Source organism: Nothoprocta perdicaria, unplaced genomic scaffold, assembly GCF_003342845.1.
Source record: "Nothoprocta perdicaria isolate Ctin4 unplaced genomic scaffold, notPer1 scaffold_313, whole genome shotgun sequence".
In the NCBI taxonomy this organism is placed as follows: domain Eukaryota; kingdom Metazoa; phylum Chordata; class Aves; order Tinamiformes; family Tinamidae; genus Nothoprocta; species Nothoprocta perdicaria.
The window spans coordinates 574,072-593,823 of record NW_020455548.1 but is presented as its reverse complement, the minus strand read 5'-3'; the positions used below and the strand labels follow the sequence as shown (position 1 = coordinate 593,823).

The window sequence follows — 19,752 nt, the reverse complement described above, 5'->3', positions numbered from 1 at the left end:
GGGACGTTTCTGGTTATTTTGCGCCCCCTTCAAGGTGCGTCGTCACCGCGGCTCGTTAACGCTCCGGACGTTGCGAAAAGGCGTCACTCGGAGCGGGCACAAACGCCCGGGAACGCCGCCTGTAAACGCAAAGTTTGGGCAGCTGGTTGGTTCTTACTCATTTTTTTTGGTTTATTTATTTATTTTTGCTTTTAACTCCCCATAAATACGGCAACGGGCGTGGTTGCTTTTAAAATTGCGTTTGAGCTCTGCCACCCCGTCAGATTTTGCCAGACTCTGTTTGAGATCTTGGGGCAGGGAGACAATTTGTGAAACTTCTGAGCAGAGTTCAGGTCGTCCCAACTGCTCCCTCGCTACCAGGATTCCGGTGGCGTTGAACACAGCGGGTGACAGCCTGGTTTAAACAGGGATTTTCTTCGAGTTCAGTGTATTTCTGCATTGAATTCCTGCCCCATCAACCTCTCTCTACAGGACTCCTGTCTTGGCCCAGCCGAGCTTAGTTCCCCACAGCCTTAAGACTAACCCTGGGTGGGAGGAAAACACCCGACACCAGAATCGCTCACCCTTGCGCTTGTGGTGTGTGTAGACACAAGCCGTGACTAAAGTGACCGTCATAAGCCTGGTTTTAGCCTGCGCCGTTCCTGTGGGAGGTTTTTGACCCAGAAAAAAAAAAAAAAAAGGGAGAAAGAAAAGAAGTTATTTCTAATGAGCAAGTCTTTCTTGTGGCAAAAATAAAGGAATTCCCAGAGCCTGCAAACTGTCGACTCCCGCTTTCCTTACCCACGCGGAGGGTATTGGGAATTGCTTTACATTGTAGTTTTACCCCAGAGCAGAGGAGCCGCAGGTGCCGCTGGCATTTTGCTTCTCTGGGATACCTGGATGCGCCGCCGTACATGTCACCTGCGTTCCCACCTTGACACATCCGCACAGAATTTGGGTTCAGGCACCAGCTCAGGCATTAAATCCACTTGCTGCTGGTTTCGGAGGTGGTTGGGGATGAGGAAAGTCTCGTTGCTGCGCGGCCGTTCGGCTTAACCGGGTGGTCGGAGGGTTGCAGAGCTCTGCTGCCTGCATCCGCCTGCCCAGCGCATCCCGTTGGAGGGTTTGTTTTATCCTCCGCGTAATATTCAATGTGAGGATTGTTACGATCCGCTGACTGCTGTAGTAGTGTGGAACTTGATGGATTCAGTGTTGCCGTGTTTTCCTGCAGAGGCTGTTCCCTTCTCACTGAGCCCGGGCATTTCCGTTGTCAAATACCTTACACTTGAGTCACAGGTGTTGCCCCTTCTCGAGCCTGGTTTATTTCTGCTGTCCTTCATAGCTGGGATCCTAACTTGCCCACATTACAGCACACATCCCCACCACCAGAGAGAGCTGGTTTGGCAGCAGCACGAAGCACGGGAAGCCCCACGGATGGGATTTAATCCCCATGAGTTTCACCCCAGGTCTCTGTTACCCCGTTACCCCAGCCCTGTCTGCAGGTGCCACGTGGCCGGCGCGGCTGCACAAGCCCTGGGCGCCCTTATCAGCGAGCCGCGCTCTTGCTGATAACGCCTTGTTTTCGTTTTTAAGGGTGTTTGTGCCGTGCTCGTAGCAGTATTTTGCCTGGGAAGCACCGCGCTCCCAGGGCGGGAGGAGATCCGGGGTCATCACACCTTGGACTCCAAAGGGACAACGGATCCGTTAGCGTGTTACTGTCGAGCTCCCTCCTCCCCATGGTCAGTACAAGTTTGTTGACTTTTACAGGCAGAAATCTCATGCTGGAGTGAGTGGTGTTGTGACTACTGCTCCTTTTCCCCTTGTTTCCCCCCCTTTTAGAAGGGCTAGAAAAAAACATGCATTTCATGCAGTAGACTGGAATTATTTTCATTAAGATTCTCTGTATCTTAATTATCCTTTTCTACAAAGCAGAGCAGACTTGTGATTGAGTTTGCCCAGTGCAGGAGTATTTAGTTCCCGCACCGGTTTTAAATAAGCCACCAAGTGACTCCCAAGGGGTGTCGTCATGTGGACACTGGTAGACCCTCTGGGGAAAAAAAACATTGATTTGCACACTCAGGTGAGACTTGATTTAACTAAAACACTCAGAACAAAATATTAGGTAGACTGCAGTAGCAGCTCTCCTCTTTGTTCAGAGCTCAAATGGGCCCATGCAAAGGTATACTAATTTTTTCATATTAAAACCTTTCCAAGGGCGTTTGGTTGAAGTGGCAGCATCAGTAACGTGCGTAATTTCAAGGATTTTTTTTTTGTCCACAAAGCAATCCTGCTTAGATCAGCTTTATTCCGTTGAATGCCTCTAGGTTACTTAAGTTTAAAAAGGGGATAAATACGAATAAATGGCTTGCTTGGTATTTACTGGAAAGAGCTTAAAGAATTCCAAAAGGGCACTTAGGCACTGAGTGTGATCCGCTTTGCAGATCTGATTTGAAGAATACTGAAAAAGCAACTACATGGGGCATGTTTGGTAGCGTGGAAACATAAGATGGCACTTTAGCAAACCTGAATAATTTCGAATCTGTTTCATGCATGCCTTCTGAAACTAATTCAGGAACTAATTCAGGCTGTAAACTTGGTACCAACCTCTTGCTGCAGCAGCCTCCCGAACGAGGAAAAAATCTCAAGGAATAAAGGCAGCTCTGAAGCATCCCGGCAGAAGTGGAGGAATCATGCGCTCTGGATTTGCTGGATCCTTTCAGGAGGGCTCTGGAGTGAATCTCGGCATGAGGTGCAGGGGGGATCTAGGCCAGTGTTGACACACGGTGTCCGGTTGTGATCGACGCCTGGTAAATGCAAAGCTGTGATGTGAGAGCTGTCTGAGAGGGGAAAAATGCACCCCCAAATCCCCAGAATGAAGAAAAAGGAAGCACAGGGGAAGAAAAGCCCCCAGAAAAGGCAAATTGAAGTCCTGCCTGGAGAGCGAGTTCTGCAGCTCCGTGCACATCTCCACACAAGGCGTCGAGAAGGGGTCCAGCAGCAAAGCTTCTCCTCGAGCCTTCCAAAGCGGGGGATTTAAACTAGGATTAAAGCTGGACACCCATCCTTTCTGTGCTGTTCTGCAAGAGGCAAGATTCATACCTCCCAAATGAAGCAGCTGAACCCAAACTGATGAAACACATCATACAAAAGGCAAAACAACACAGAAACAACAAATTAGTTGTGGCTGCAAATCGCATGGATTCTGCAAGCATTGAGACTACAGAAAATGGGCAACTTGGGCCCAAGAACAGAGCCCCCTTTAGCTGCTGCCCTTCGTACAAACAGCGAATTTGGCTAAGTTTGTAACCGGTGTGTGGAGACGGGCAAGAGATAAGGTTGTGTGTTCACCCTTACGGAGGCATTTCCTGGTGTAAATCATTAATGGCATTTTATGATTGCTGGCATTGTAACTGTTAATGCTCTCCATATAGCTGAAGGGTTCATTGTTTTCTTTTAAACTTCTCTTTTTAAGCCTACTTGCCTGTAAAGGGGCTTTATGTAAAATATTTCCTCCGAGAAAAGTGTATAAATGAGATTTGAAAGCCTGCAGGACCGGGGTTTATCAGGAAAGCCTGTGGCCCAGCTGCACGCCTCAGCACTGTGCCTACATTGTCTGCAGACACATTTCACACATTTCCAGCCCTGCCACACAGGCAAGTTAGCAAACATGCTCCGTCAGTCATGTGCCAGGAGAGACATTAAATACCTTTTTACTTCTTCCTTTTTTTCTTTCTTTCAGTGAAAACTAGATATGTTGGTGACACTGAAACCCTCCTATGTGGGGCACATTGTTGCACCCACGTGAGTAGGGCTGGGGGTGAGAGGAGGATGGGGACCCTGCAGCTGCCTCCCTGCTAAGAGGAGGCTCAGGAGAGCGAGCTCGGGCCCGCTCGTGACACGGATGGTTAAAAGCGGCAGCGTCGGAAATGGTTAAGAGCAGAACAGCAGCAAAGCTGGCTGCGGTTCAGGACGGTCCATGGGAACTCTTGGGCTGCTTGGCTCCTTCCACCGAATTATCTGTCCTGCCTACAACAATAATCAGCCCTTGCTCCGGAGGGAAAAGTGACTGGAGGTGGCAGGGGTGACGTGGGAACGGAGACGGCGGGCCTCTGGAGGGGGAATGTGCTGCTGAAATCCATGGGGCTGTACGGTTTTAGGCTTTTGTGTCCTTTTTTGCCCCCTCTGCATCTTTAGGATTGACACATCTTCAGCGATGTGCAGACACTGAGCTTTTTCCTTCTTGTTCACGCCCACTACAAGCTGAAATAACCTGTTTCTTAGGCAAGTTTCTTCTGCAGGGCAGAGACCCGACCCTCACGTTTGTGGCAATCGTGCCAAGCACTTGTGGTTTCCTCCTCGCTTCAGCATGGTGCCTGTGCAGCCTATTTATAGCTCATCCCATTTCACAACTGTAGGGACGACGACAAAAACATCCCCTTTTGGCCAAGCTATTAATACCAGCATCTGTAGATTGTGTTCAAGCTCCCTGATCCTCACCCACCCTTTAGAGCAGCTAATGGTTTCATTAGGTAACTTCCCCTCTCTTTTTAGGAGGGCTTCCAAGATGGAGCATATTTGCGAGTTTGACTCATGAATTAGTCCTGCTGTTGTCCTCCCTAGGAAATCCACCCGGGAGCTGCCTCAGAGGTTTCCATTTAGAGTGTTTAGAGAGAAACTTTGCAAGGGGGGCTTTCTATAACCATCTTTTAGCTCCTCTTTCCCATTATACAGGCAGGAAAGGGGGAGCAGGAGGTTACCTGGGGTGCTTTGCTCTCTGCTACTATCCTGCCGCCTGTTATGAGCTATGCAGAGAGCTCCTGCCTTGTTAGTTATGTTGCCTGCAGCTGCTCCTGTGTTGCTTAATAACAACATTTTGTCATCTAAAAAGGTATCCGAGGGTTCCTGGTGGAAGGGCCCCATTCCTGCACCCGTGAAACATTTGCCTGGTCCATGTTAGCAAAGAAGTTTCCACTCAGGAGAGGGGGAGGTAATGAATAACCGAGGCTACCCTGGCCTATGTGCCTTGTTCTGCTTGTGGTGTGGGGCATCTGCCTCCAACGCACGGCTGGATCTTCCTCCCCGGGCAGCCCCGAAGGGTGGGGAAGGCCCTTTCCTCTGATGCTTTTTTCTTTGGAAAGGAGAGAAAGCAAAAGGAAACCAGGCAACTTGTCACCTACCCGAGCAGAGGCTCAAGCGCCAGGAGGAGTCGGGTTCAGCTTGTCAGGACTTGGCCTCTTTCTTCCCTGCGGATCAGGCGGGTTTCTTGGCCGGGCAGAATTGCATCTCGGAGCGTTTTCGGACCCGCGCAGTGATCCTCCTCCTTCTCCCTGTTGGTGCAGAGGGAAAGACGGTGAGGGAGGTGATATGATCAGATGTAAGAGGCATATTTTGAGCAGATGAGAGGAGAAAGGCGTTAAATATTAATATATGAATTATCTGTTCATGGACTAGGAGTCCTGCAGTACTAATGTCCGTTTGAAATGCCGGGGATTTCAGGGCTGCAGAGCCTCTTTGCAGACCGTGTAGCAACTTGGGAGAGTTGCTGCGACTTGAGGAAGCCCGTGTTGTTCTTCGATGTGTTTCTGGTTTACCATTGGACCCAGAGCCAGCACAGTAGTCCTGTGATGAGCTCTGAGGAGGGTTTTCTGCCTGTTACAGTAACTCCCAAGTAACCCCTGCCTGCTCCACCAGGCTCCGTGTGCGTTGAACACCGCCGAGCGCCGTGAATTAACCTCCCGCTTGCTGCAGTATTAAAGAAAAGCAGAAAGCCATTTGAGGACAAGTAGCATCAGCAACTCAGAGCATCCCCTGATGAGGTGAAGAAAACACGTCCCCCCAGATCCCATCCCATGGCCCAGACGGAGGATCCCTGTCACGTGCGAGACCCTCTGGGCCTCGAAGGGTCACTTCGCATTTTCCATCATTCCAGAGCGTGGCTAGAAGAGCAGGTATTAACTGTTAACATGGGTTTTAAAACCAAGCCTAACACTTGGAGGTTATGCATGAGCTAGATGCACATGCGAAAGAACCGGATAATTGAAAACACAACAAGCCCAACTAACAAAAAGTATCAGAAAGCCTTTCTCTATCTCTTTCTCTATCTGATAAGCTTTTTTTTTGTATGTAATTCTTTGATTAAAAGTGAAATCCATTTGAATTTATCCTGTTAATAAAGGGGTTAATTCCTAGAAAGTGCTTCCTTAAAAACACGTCCTGCCCTCGGTCTCGTGTCTCCAGCGCACTAGCCCAGCTCCTTGGAGTATCACAGCGCACATCTTGTGGCCTCTTAAAATCCCACTGTTATATAAAAAACCCTAATTCATTGCACCAGAAACTGCCCGGCATTTCCCATTCCAGGCCTGCTGTTTTTTCCTTGGAGTTTTTCCCTCTTCCCGAGCTTTGCCGAGGGCCGAGCTGCCTGCGGTAGCGGCACCGGCTGCTCGAGCGGGGCCCCTCTCCATGTAGTTAATTATTGCAGCCCGTTGTGGCCTGGGGCTGCCCCTTACCTTCCCGGGGCACGGAGCCCACGCGCTGCCCGGCTCGTTTTTGTAAATAATCAGGAATTGTAAGAATCACTTATTTTTGTAAATAAACATGGGAACCATCTCCTCTGTTCTTCTCCCCAAGCAGCAGCTTTCTCTGCAGGATGGGAGGGCATGGATGGGGTGGCTCGTGTAGTGGGGAAGGGAGGCCACGCTCAGTGAGGAGCCCGCTGGAGAGCGGCCGCGGCGCCTGGCGCCCGTTCCCTGCTCCGCTCCCGTTTCCTCGAGGAGGAAGGTCCGCGGCTGGCGCCGCTCCAGCCATCGATGCCGAGGAGCCGAGCGGCCGCCTGGACACGTCCCGAGCATCCCCGAGCCAAGCGGCTGAGGGAGGCAAGTTGTGGGATCGGCTTTGCCGACGAGCAGGAGGCACCGCGGACGCAGCCGCCTCCGAGGGCCCGGAGCTGCTCCCTCCCGGCGCCTCTCCCGGTCCCATTGGAGCTGGGAATTCCCCGGTGAGGTGACCCATGCGGCAGCGCTGGCCTCCCCTTTGCTGCCCCTGGGGCTGCCGCCTTCTCCCGCGAGTGCAGCCCTTAATCCCTTAAGCCACTCTCTGCTGGATCCCATTAGGAGACCGAGGCCCTCCCAGGAACGGGGCAGCAGGCGCAGAGGGGTCGTTTCTTCAAGCCCACGGGGGACACACACGTTAATGAAGGCACCTACTGTCCAGACTGGCCCTCGGGGGGCTCCTGGTTAGGCCTGTACACGGTCTATCCAGCAACACTTGTCCTCGCTTTACAGGGGCACCTCATGCACTTCCACGAGGCAGAGCGTGGCTCTTGAGGGGATATTTACCCCGTGTTTGCTTGTGAGCCCGATCCTAAAAGCTGTTCTGGAATTGAGAGGTGCAAATGGGTACACAAACAGGCGGATGCTGCTCAGCACCCGCCTGGATCCCTGTTGGGAGGGATTGCGGGCACGGCGAGAGGTCGCAGAGCTCCGGGCCCCTCTCTGTGGGCCACGAGTGCAGCCTTCATGAGCACCCAAGTTAATTAAATAGCTGCTTAATGCTGCATGCTGCTCCCATGCAGTAAACAGATCCCTCTCCTTGTGAAAGCGGGTGGGACGGAGGAAAAGGAAGGGTGGAAGCCTGGATGCTCTGGTGTTAGGTTTAAGGAAAGGCTCCGTGCTCCGTCTCAGGGAGAAGAGGGAAGGGAAGGAATAACTGGGAGTGTGTCAGCAGGACCCGTAGCCTTTTCCACCCTCAGGTGCCAGTTGGCTCTCACACTAACAGCAAGCAGCTCCATCCCTCCCTTTCCTCCCCTCCCCTTGGCTCCCGTGCCTGCAGGGCAGTGCCTGACAAATCCCTAGGAGCCACTGCCTGGAAAACTCGCCCAAGCTCCGAGGGGATTTGCTCCCAAAACAGCACACAGGGGATACATGGGGAGCCACGTTCGGATGCGGATCTTGGTACCGCGGGGCCACTGGTCCCAGCCGTGTCCAGCCAAAACCCTCTCGAACCCCGCAGCAACCTTGACCAGCAACAGGACGCACCGGGATACCGGGAGAGCACGCGGGGCTCCCGCTTCCCACCGGGAATCACCAAGTGTGCCCAATCCTGCCTCCCTGCTGCCACAAGGGCAGGAGCTCCATGGCACTTGGTGCTGTAAGCACTCCTAGCCATTCCTGCACTTCTCCTGCCAAAAAGGAGATCAGATGCCAATGAAATTCATAGCGAAGAGCCCTCTGTGTTGGTGAGCCCGCGTGCTATTGCTGCAGAAAATGTTTCTTTTTTATATCTTTTATATAGATTTAGGAACTCTTCTTCCAGTTGCACCTGCGGACCCTCTCATTTGTGCCCAGCTCCATGATACTAAGCTTAAAATTGCAACTGCAATTCCTTAAATTTAATAACCACTTCACATTCCATCTCTAATCCCTCAGTTTTGCCTCGGCAGGCGCTTTACCCTCCTCCTGTTAGGAGGCTCGCCTGTATCCCAGCAGGCCCTGCTTATTTTCCCTCACGCCTCCCTTCAGGACAGGACGGCATCTCCCCATTCAGGAGGGCGGTGAGCAGAAGGCTCGTGCTTTTAACACGAGATACCACGGGGCATTTTCATTCGTTTCGCCCGGGATCTCTGCCTGCAGCCAGGTTACTCTCTCTCAGCTACCACTTCCAAGTATCTCTGCTGAAAGACTCACCGCGGTCCACAAGCCCATGCTGGAATTACAGCATCTGGGAAGAGGATATCAAATATTCCCATGGGAACATACAACACAGCCATCGCACATCTCCCCCAAAAGGGCTACCAAAACGCTCACGGCCTATTTCCTGCCCGTTTTCTCTTGATTTCCCTAGGAACACACGGACTTGCTATGGGGGTTTGAAGCTGCTGGCATGCCAGTAATTGATCCACTCGTCGTGCTCATCACCCCTCCCATCCCAAACACTCCAGAAGTCCCTTTCCCTGTGTGCAGATGCCGGCTGGGAGCCGGCACCTCCCAGGCTGCTGGACCAGGCCCTTCTCCAACGAAAACAGCAGCCTTGGGCTGTACCCGTTCTGCCCACGGAGCCCAAATGTTGGTAAATGGATAGATTAAAAGCAGCTCCCTGTTCAAATTAGTGACCCGGCTTGCCAGGGTTCATAACTAGTGCCTGTTGGCACACATATCCTCCCCTCTCCCCTTGTCAGGCAGCAAGATTTTCAGTTTCAGAGCGGGATCAGCCTATGGGAGCAAACGGACACTCAGCCCTGAGCGTGCCGAGGAGGGAGACGCAATCCTGGCTGTCGGCCGGAGAGCTTTCCAAGTGCTTGGGCAGCCTGCCTCACGTACACAGAGACCAAAATACATCAATAAAGTCATTACACCGGACACCACGATGCGGAGTGGTGCCAACACACCCGTGAATACAGGGCTGAAACAAGGGGCACCTGCAGCTCCGGGCACTGGGCCTCTCCAGTTGCTTTTCCTCATTAGGAATAGACCACTCATACATGCACTGGGGTATGAGAAGACTTTAACAACTTATACTATAGGCATAACTCTCTGGGAAACAGACTGGTTGTTATTTGGGAACAGCACAGAGATCTGCAGGACTTCAACACATCTAGTTTCAAGTCCAGTACCTTAAAAAACACTTCCAGATTCTCAGCTGCTGACATCTCCTCCACTGAAAAAATAAAAGGGATTTAAGGAGTTACCCGTGCAAAGCAGCAGAACACCCTTAGCACAAAGCCCCAGCTCTGCTGTGGTGTTGATACCATCCACACAGCCAGGGCTGCCTCCAGCTGCCCCCAACCAGACCCACGGCTTGCAGCCACCTCCGTGTCTCACATTCCCCACACAAGGGCAGAGCAGTTTCCTGGCAGCACCTCCTTTTCCAGAACTCCACACACACTGAAGCTCCGGGTATTTGCTTCCCAAAGGGCACCTTTTGAGGGGAGAAACCAGCAGCAGAGCTGCAGGCACCCCCAAAAGTGCCCACCAGAAGAGCCCAGGTTGCCCCCGTTGGCTCCTGTTACAGCTAACGAGCTCATTGACCCCAGCTGGGAGCGCAATTAGGGTGTCAGCTGGGTGCTGGTGTCACCTGGGTGCTGGCTCCGTGCCAGGCATCCCGCCGGATTGGGGTGCCGCTCCAAAGGGCTCTGGGAGGCGCTGGGAGAGGCGCTAACACGGGACCTCATCCCCACAGAGCTAACACTACCTCCATGTGTGTAAAGCCAGCACTGCTTCCATTCCCGTATCCCGGCCGCGGTTCCCGTATCCCGGCTGGATGCTCCCGCCGTGGCGCGCGCCGCAGCTCACGGTTTACTCCCTCAACAAGCTGCATTTGTCCCCCGAAACACTAACCAAGGGAAAAGTTTACATCGGTTTGGTTTCAGGGCGAGGCGACTGAAACGCTGGCGCTCGGGAACGAGGCAGAATTTGTGCCCGCGTTAACAGCAGCGTCCAGTGGCTCCCAGCGCGTGTTGAGTGCTGCCGTTCTGCAGAATAAAAACCACATTTTTGGCTTCGTTTGGCTTTTCCTGCCGCTGCGGAAGTGGCCCCGGTGCTCGTTCAGCTCAGCCCCATTCCAGAATAGCACTCAAGTGACTGACACCCAAAAAACGCGCGTGTCCTTTGCCGACAGCCGGGTCGGGCGCCCTTCCCGAAGGGAATGCTCATCCCGGAGGCTCCGGATGGGGCCCGCGCTCGCTCCCTGGCCCGTGCGCAGGTGCCGCGAGGCCGCGGCGACTCCAGCGGTGTCGGCACCGCACGGATCCTGCTGCGGCGCCGTGGGTGTTTGTGCGGGATATGCCAGGCGGGATGCGGGAATCCGCGCCAGGGATCCACCCGTGAGATCCTCCCACGGCAGCCAATGCTGAAACCCCTCAGGCCACCGCGGCTTTTACTGCCCTATGGCCTCACCTGGAAATGGGAGTTCCTACAGGCAGAAGCACATTCGGAGCTGCCGCACACTTGGAATGCAGGGATCCTTCCGGGTACATGGAATTTCCTTGTGTGCTCTTAGGGGAAGGAAGACACCTCACCTGAGAAAGGAGGGCTCCTTTCTGGGCGGGATCCCCAAACGCTCTCCTGACAAGGGTCCGGACACGGAGCTGGTTGGAACTCGGCTGCGTCCCAGCCCATCCCGAAGGCGCCAGGACGGGTGGTACTCGGGTACCCCGAATACCCGGGTATCCCCGGGCACTGATGGGAATTTTACCTGCATCTTCTGGATCTCCTGGGCCATCAGTGATGAAAAGGTTTTCATTGATACCAACAATAAAAAGCATGAAACAGAAAAGCCGGGTAGTTAATGGGGATAAAGACCAGCTCTCGTGTGCAGGCCCTGTGAGCTGCTCTGTGTCCGTGTGTCCGTGCCGGGGCAGGGGGCAGTGACACGGGTTAGCAAAGAGGTAAGAAGAGAACAGTTAGGTAAATACAGGAAGATAAAGACATAACCATTTTTCTGTGAATTAATTGTTTCTGCGTCGGGTGTTACGCTGTTGGCTATGCACTGGAAACGAGGAAAGGCTGTTGGGTGGCAGGCGGTAACGGCTCTGATGATCCATCTTCCAGACTAACAGGGATGCCAAAGGAAAAATATGACCCTCCAGACCCCCGCCGGATTTACACCATCATGTCAGCCGAAGAGGTAGCCAACGGGAAGAAGTCTCACTGGGCCGAGCTCGAGATCTCGGGTGAGTCCCTCTGGTTTGGGCCTTCGGCCCGGCAGGGTCATCATGGGCAGAAATCCCACCAGCTCCTTCCCAACAGGAGATCCTGCTCGGCCAACAGGTCTTCCCTGAAGTGGAGGGGAAGAATATTATCCAGTTCAGGGATTGCCTGCAAGCCTTGCTTGCTCGCTGTCCATACCCTTGGTTTAACACGCAGCCTGGGCTTGGGTGCTGAGCTCTGAGCAGCACCTCTGCTTCCAGGGAATTGTGCCTTTGCTTCCAGCCTTTTAACCGGGAGCGCTGGGCAATTATTTAAACCCTGTTCAGTAGAAAGATCTCGGAAGGTTTCTTCCTGTGAGAGGGTTCCCCCGCTGGAAATCCCATCCAGCCCTGCCTAGGGGTATTCCAACATCCCCCGGTGTTTGTATCCCATAATCCGAGTGTAGGACTGACTGAGAGGGTGCTGCTTTGCTTTTCTAGGTAGGGTGCGGAGCCTAAGCGTGTCGCTTTGGTCGCTGACACACTTGACAGCTCTGCACCTCAACGACAATAATCTTACTCGCATTCCGCCTGACATTGCCAAGCTCCATAATCTGGTTTACCTGGATCTGTCATCCAACAAGCTCAGAAGTTTACCAGCAGAACTAGGAAACATGGTGTCTCTCAGGTGAGAGAAGTCGTCCTGGATCCCTTGCCAGTAACCTGTTTTGGGAGGGTTGGGGCAAAGCGTTTTGTGACTTTCTGTTCATTCAATAATTCTGAAAAAAAAAATCAAGATTGGTGCAAAGGCTTAATTCTAGTAATTTTGTTGAACTTTTTATTTTTCTTTTCTGATCTCCAGGGCTAGATATCTGTATGTTAAATATCATTCTGCTTTGAAACATTCTCAGTTGGATACTTGGGGACTGGCTACTGTTTAACCTCTCCCTGATGAATTAATTTTGTCTTTTTTTATGGGAATATTTCAGTTATGCTATGAAATGGGAAGATTGGCATATCTTCCTTTGGTACAAAAACAATCAGAATAGAGACTGGCATCTTTGCAGAGTCCTTTAAGATTTTAAACATCCTTCAGGATTTTCCTTCTGAAGTGATACTCATCCCAAACTTTTTTTTTCCCATTGCTGCAGGGAATTGCTTTTAAATAACAATCTGTTACGGGTTTTGCCTTATGAACTTGGACGGCTCTTCCAGCTACAAACCCTGGGTTTGAAAGGTGAGTTCTTCATACTAAAATCCTCCTAGAAACCCCTGAGAGGGTTGGGGATCCAGAGCTGGAGATGTTAACCCCAGCACTTCCTTACAGTTTATTCTAGATGCTAAACTTGTCGCAAAGATAACTAATCAATGTGGAAAATAATGCTGTTTTTTAATGCTTTTAAACCTCATTAGGTACTTATCTCGATATTTGAAATAGATAAATAGACCTCAACTTATTACATCTTGATTGAGATGAAGGGAGAAAGTCTACAGGTAGTGGCTGTGTCTATAGCATCTGCTGCTCTGGTAGTGTAGAGTTAGGGATTTAGGCAAAGTAAAAATCTTATAGGTCAGTTTGTCTGTTCTCATTATGGGACATTTTCTGGGGGAAGCCTCAAGCAGGCCGGGCAGGGGATCACCCAGCTGCTGTTTTCTTTGCTTGGCAGGCAATCCTTTATCACAAGATATTCTCAGCCTCTACCAGGATCCAGATGGAACTCGAAAGCTACTGAACTACATGCTTGACAATCTAGCAGGTGACAAATCCATGAATCTGACTGACGTTTTAGAAGTAGGTGGCTTTATTGACAGTGTCTGTCATTCATTCAAGGATCTGAACTGCCGAGGAGAGAGTATTTCCTGCCTTTTGTGCTCTGAGATGCATCTTCTGTACTCCTGGCTGTAGGCTTTGGCCTGTGCCTAGAAATCACGCTAACGTGGAAACCTCTGGGAATTTTATGGCATAGTTTTAGGAAGCTTGTTCTCCAAATTCTGCCATTCTATAACTTACTGTGTTCTGTTAAAAGTTCAGTTCACGTGCAGATTGTATAGAAAAAGTCATTTTTTTTTCTGGACTTAAAAGCAAGAAAGAAAAATACTTGGGAATCATAGAACCGACCATTTATTTCTACTAGGTTTACCTTTTTTCCTAGCTTTTAATTTTTTTTTCTTTTTTTTTTTTTTATATATCCTCTGGAGCTTAGGATTGCATGAGGAATTGGGGTTGCAAAGCCAAGAGTGAAACAGTCTTGTTAAGGCAGCCGTTTGATTTAGAAATTGTAACGTACGATGATAAGCCTGAATTAACCACCGCCTCAATTTTTTTCAGTTCATCCAGAGCAGCTGCCTCCAAGGCCATGGATTACTTTAAAAGAACGAGACCAAATTCTACCCTCAGGTAAATCTGTTTTTTTTTTCCCCTAGTGTTCAGATAAGTGAAGCACTGAAACATTTTTTCTTCAGCTTTATTTTGAGTGAAGTGTCCTAAGTTACATGAACCAGACTGGCCCTGATCACAGCCACCGGGGTTCATTTGTTACCACACAGTTTACGTGTGGCTGAGCTGTGTTTCAAGACGTGTCTGCAGATGCCTTTTCTTTCTCTTTTTATCATGGCCCAAGCAAAAGAACTTTCCCTCTTTTCTACAGACGAACTGTAAAATAACTGCATGCAAATGCAATGTCCACACCAAGGGTGACTAACCTTAGTCACCCTCTGAGAAGTCCCTTGGGAGCAGGAGAACACGTGGAGCACCTCCTTGTGCAGCTGGTTTGATGCCCTCTGTTGTGGTTCAGGGTGTTCAAGTGCAGGAGGCTGCTTTTCCCCAGCAGATACAGCGCTGCTCTCCAGCCTTCCTGAATGCAGCCCTCCAACAGCATTTGTGAGCTGCCTAAGGAGCACAAGTGCTAACGTTGTTATTGCAGAAGGTCAGATTAATAGCTGACAAGGGTAATATTTGCAGGCTTCTTTTTTATTTTAGAAACCTTGGGATATTAGGTCTCCAAAACCTCAGCTCTCAGATTCTCAGATTCAGCTCTCAGATCACCTGTCACCCTTTGTATGTACAAGAATGACAAACCAGCAAAGGACAGAGAAAAAGGGTGGAAATACAACAAATCCTTTGAGCAGTAAAGCTCTGCATTTCTGTTTCTTCTCCCCTTACAAATGAGTGCAGTTCTGCTGACTTGATTTTGTTTTTATAATCAAATTCTGTGAGCAGAAACAGAATTAGGGACTCATTAAGCAGCGCTGCTCCAACCAAGTGAACTGGTTTGGTCTCTTTGGGTTCTTTTAACTCCTTTTCAAGAAACACTCAGTGGAAGAAGCCCAGTGGGTTTTGTTGAATAAAGTCCTCCAAAATAATCCATGTCAGATACCAGATTTTGGCTTGAATACCTCCAGCGTTGGCTACCTGGCGTGGCTGACACCACTTTCCCTGCTTCCTTTCCTTCTAGCCTCCTTCACAGTCATGTGTTACAACGTGTTGTGCGACAAATACGCCACGCGGCAGCTCTACGGCTACTGCCCGTCCTGGGCGCTCAACTGGGAGTACAGAAAAAAGGGAATCATGGAAGAAATAGTCAACTGTGATGCAGATATCATCAGCCTTCAGGTAATAGCTTCGGCTCACATCAGAAGCAGGAAACATGAACTTCTACCTTTAAAATGTAATATTCTCTTGAAAATGCCGTGTTCTCCTGTGTGCTAAGAGATTCTGGGGCTCACCCAGCCAGACTGTGCCCCCAGCATCTTGTTCCCAGGCCATCTTGTGCTTTGCCAGATAAGACAAAGGATTTGGTGTAAAATCAGCTAGACTAATTTTTGGAGTTTACTGCAGAGAGGCAGACTGTAGCATGATAAATCCCCCCATGCTACTGTCTCCTGTCCCCTCCTACGTGGGACAGAAGTTAAAATGCATATTTCTCAAAAAGAGTCTCACTGAAAACAGGGGACCAGTATATTCAGAATTAAGTAGTAGGGGACTGACAAGTTCAGAGTTGGTTGCTGGACTGATACCTGTATGCTTTACTAAATTACATATGTAATTCCTTATGAAATTACATATTGGTTTCTGTTGGATATCTGCAGACCTCCGGACAGTTTTAACCTAGTCCAGTGTCCACATTGGTATGTCAGGAAGAGCAGGTTTTGCACCTCTTGCTGGTGTGCAAAACACACCTGTTACTTTGCACTTGGGGCTCATATCAAGGAACCCAAATCTGTTTCCATCAGGCCAATAATCGAGGAAGTGGCGTGATTTGGGCAAACGGGAGCCTTTGACTTTGGTTCAGGTTGCTGAGTGCAGGCCAAGACCAGCACAGGTTGCCATACATGATAAGAGGAGCTTCCCTGCCCTTGTCAGTCTCAGATATTTGTGTTCCATTGCAGGAAGTGGAAACGGAGCAATACTTCACCCTTTTTCTGCCAGCCTTGAAAGACCGGGGATACGACGGATTCTTTTCTCCCAAGTCCCGTGCCAAAATCATGTCTGAGCAGGAGAAAAAGCATGTGGATGGCTGTGCAATATTCTTCAAAACAGAAAAGTAAGGGGCAAAAGTGGCTTGTCTTAAAAGCACTCAGGAACGGTTTGATTTGTTATGATGCTTTGGCTGTCACTGTTGAAAGAAAAAAAGGAAAGCTCCATTTGTCTGTAATAAATAATTTACTTTTCTAAAAAGCAGATTTTCTTAAAAACAAGCAAACAAAAACTTTCATTAGAGGAAGGTTTCCATTTGCTCTGAACCTAGACGTTTTGCAGCATTTTTAGGCGGCCAGGGAATGAAAACACAATTTCAGGCAGAGTGTTACACAAGTGAACACTTCCAGACCCCAGATACCTCAGGTACAGCCCAGGAGAGCAGCTCCCTTGCCAGACAGAGAGCTCCGCTCTGACTCCCGGGTGCCTCCCAGAACTGCTTTTCCTTTACTAGAATACAAGGACAAAAGAGAGGACCCTTGTCCTGTCCCCGGGGCTGTGGAGAGCTGGAGCTCACACACAAACTATGTCTTGAAAACCTGTGTGTGTGTTGGGGGGGGTTGGACTCGATGGTCTCTAAAGGTCCCTTCCAGCCGTAGGGGCTCTGTGACTTGCGTGTCACCGTGTTCACACGCGGATCCGTTTCTTTGCTCAGGTTTAGCCTGGTGCAGAAGCACACGGTGGAGTTCAACCAGGTGGCCATGGCGAACTCGGAGGGCTCGGAAGCGATGCTTAACAGGGTCATGACGAAGGACAACATTGGCGTGGCTGTGGTGCTAGAGGTGCACAAGGAATTATTTGGAGCAAGTGAGTACGAGCACGGTCGTCTTAAAGACTGGTTATTCCCTTCTGCTTAAGATAGGAATTATTCCTTAGCCTGCAGAAGAGCAAGCCCTGTGCATTGGGCTAGTCTGAGCAGTCCGTAAGAAGCTAACACAGGCCACGGGTGACAGGATTTTCTGGTTTGGCTGTCCATTTGTCCATACATCCACCATATATCTGTCTCCTCTCAAGGTTTGTCCTTGCCTACTTTGACAATTCAACTCCATGTATTTATTTTTCTAGGTATGAAATCACTTCATGTGGACAAGCAGCTGCTCATTGTGGCCAATGCCCACATGCACTGGGACCCTGAATACTCAGATGTGAAGCTCGTTCAGACTATGATGTTTGTCTCAGAGCTGAAAAATATCCTCGAGAAAGCCTCAAGCCGGCCTGGTAGCCCAACAGCAGATCCCAATTCTATCCCTCTGGTGCTTTGTGCAGATCTTAACTCACTGCCTGATTCAGGTAGGACAAAGAAATCCTAGTTTTCTTTTTTTTTTAGGATGCTGAATCCTCTTTTCTACTGAGGATTATTTGGTAGTTTGTGTTTGCTTGATTAAGAACTGATGAAAGTTTTCTTAGTTAACAGGTGCCTTTCAAAATCTAAAGGAGGAAAATGAAAGCCCTCTGGAGGAGCATACTGGGTTTTGTGATGAGTTGTACTCTCTATAAAAGCCAGTCATGCCTTAAAAGATGCGTAGAAAAGCACAAGAAGACCGTAAAATGAATGGCTAAATAAATAGCCTTGCCTTGAGCAGCACCACTAAGGGGGAACGTAGGGAGTTGACATGAAAACTTTCGTCAATCCTTAATCCAGCTCAATCTAGCTCAGTCTGGCACTCCCTGTGTCAGCAGCTACACTGGGGTCTCACCATAAAGCTAAAAAGTTGTTGTGAAACCCTCTGGAGAGCCCCTGGTTCTGGCTGCAGGTCAAAAAGCGACAAATACCTCTCGCAGAGGGACGAGACGGTGGCCGCTGGGTGGATGTTCCCTTAGGTGGGAAGCTCTTCCCGACTCCCCAGGGTCGCTTCTTGGTGCTTGGGGTCAAAACACGCCGAACGCTGGGAGGCTTTTGCAGCAACTCACCGGGCCGTTGCCTTCGCCCGCAGGGGTAGTGGAATACCTAAGCAACGGCATCGTGGCTGACAACCACAAGGACTTCAAGGAGCTGCGTTACAACGAGTGTCTCATGAACTTCAGCGGCAGCGGGAAGAACGGCGCTGCCGAGGGGAGGATTACGCACGGCTTCCAGCTCAAGAGCGCCTACGAGAACAACCTGATGCCTTACACCAATTACACCTTTGATTTCAAAGTAAGCGGCGGCTTCTTTCCGGCGCGGCGGGCGCCGACCGGGTCCCTCCAGGAGGCCCTCAGTTCTCTGCCAATGGGCTGGTCTGGTCTCTGGTCCCATAAGGGCTTCACCGCCGGTTCCTACCCCAAACCCCTGGAAACGCCAGGTGTGTCGGTGATTTTAAGCTCCTGAAGCTGACCCTGGTCGGTGACTTAGGATGGAGAGAGCACGTTGAGCACAGGGAGGTTCCTGCGTTTGCTGACGCCGGTCCCGGCACCGCACGGGCTGCTCCGGACGGCAGCGGGAGGCGAGTGGAGCTCGCGCGGCCGGCCCCGCGTCCCTTCTCACTGTCGTCTTTCTCTTTCTCCCCAGGGTGTGATTGACTACATTTTCTATTCCAACACTCACATGAACGTGCTTGGTGTCCTGGGGCCTTTGGACCCTCAGTGGCTGGTTGAGAACAACATCACTGGGTGTCCCCACCCTCACATCCCTTCCGACCACTTCTCACTGTTAACCCAGCTCGAGCTCCATCCTCCGCTCCTGCCTCTTGTCAACGGCGTGCACTTGCCCGGCAGGAGGTAGTGCCGCCCTGCCCCGCCGCGGGCACGGACCTGTTCACACGGACCTGTACAGTTGTAAATCAAAGTATATAGGAGTGAAGTATGGCCAACCTTAAGCTGCTTCTTCAAGCTCCTCTCCTTATGTGTTTCATATGAGATTTTTGCACATTTTTGGTGCATATTGGTATCATTTGGCACTAGGGCTGGAACCAAAGTATTATTCCCTTTCCAGGTTTTTAATTTAATTATTTTTTTTAAAAAACTGGCGAGCTTTTTCTTTTCAGTAGGAAGCTGCACTTAAAAGTCGACAAATGAGATTAAAGACTTGCATAATAGCATATTTAAAGATGATTTTTTTTTTTCCAGAACATGGCAAAATGAGCCATCCTTTTAGGAGAAACAAAAACAAAAGTAGAAGTGGTTTGTCTGGTAGGAAGTATATTAGAAATGCTGTTTGTCTGAATCCAAACTGGAGACTGAACTCTGCATCCAAAATAAATTTTGCACATCAGCAAAGCACTTAATATTTGACTATAAATTATTAGCAGTGTGGCCCTGCCCGTTGCGCAGCTAACAGCAGAAAACCAAAGATGGCTTTAGAGGCCACAGCGACACCTAAATTCTCCCGCCGTAATTTCATTCCCAGTGACCGTACAGCAAGCAGGAGGTTGCACTTGAGCATTTCCTGCCCTGCAGGCTCCTTGCGGGGCAGCTGCAGAGGTACCAGGAATTCGGAGCTCTGAAGAACCGGGTCCCTTCTGGGCGAGACGCCGGGCGCCCGGCCGGGCTCTGTCCAGCCAAGGTGGCCCTGTCCGGGAGCCGCCTTTCCAAAGGACAAGCACCGGCGCCTGGAGAGTTGCCAGCGTTTGAGGTCGGGGACAAGAGAAAATAAAGCCCCGGGTCCTTTGCTCCAGGTCAGTCGCAAAGGTGGGAAGCTCCGGACCAGCCGGTCCCGCTGGGGACACAGGGAAAAGCCGCTGGAAACAATGGCACTTCC

General features: G+C 50.4%; 1 protein-coding gene across 1 annotated transcript; it reads left to right on the top strand.

Moving 5' to 3' along the window:
* Window positions 1-11,526: 11,526 nt before the first annotated feature.
* Window positions 11,527-19,653, top strand: CNOT6L (CCR4-NOT transcription complex subunit 6 like). The gene is made up of 11 exons (XM_026042758.1): window positions 11,527-11,644; window positions 12,101-12,287; window positions 12,751-12,836; window positions 13,267-13,356; window positions 13,929-13,997; window positions 15,055-15,212; window positions 15,989-16,143; window positions 16,732-16,883; window positions 17,142-17,366; window positions 18,011-18,213; window positions 18,565-19,653. The coding sequence occupies exons 1-11, from the start codon at window positions 11,533-11,535 to the stop codon at window positions 18,775-18,777; spliced, it is 1,650 nt and encodes a 549-aa protein (XP_025898543.1). The 5' UTR covers window positions 11,527-11,532; the 3' UTR covers window positions 18,778-19,653.
* The last annotated feature ends 99 nt before the right edge of the window (window positions 19,654-19,752 follow it).

What these genes read in the sequence shown, in the direction of transcription:
- CNOT6L (XM_026042758.1), top strand. Translation starts at nt 11,533, where the DNA reads ATGCCAAAGGAAAAATATGACCCTCCAGACCCCCGCCGGATTTACACC. An exon ending in ACAAACCCTGGGTTTGAAAG is followed by an intron (nt 12,837 to 13,266) that starts GTGAGTTCTTCA and finishes TTTGCTTGGCAG; the next exon opens with GCAATCCTTTATCACAAGAT. An exon ending in CAGATATCATCAGCCTTCAG is followed by an intron (nt 15,213 to 15,988) that starts GTAATAGCTTCG and finishes GTTCCATTGCAG; the next exon opens with GAAGTGGAAACGGAGCAATA.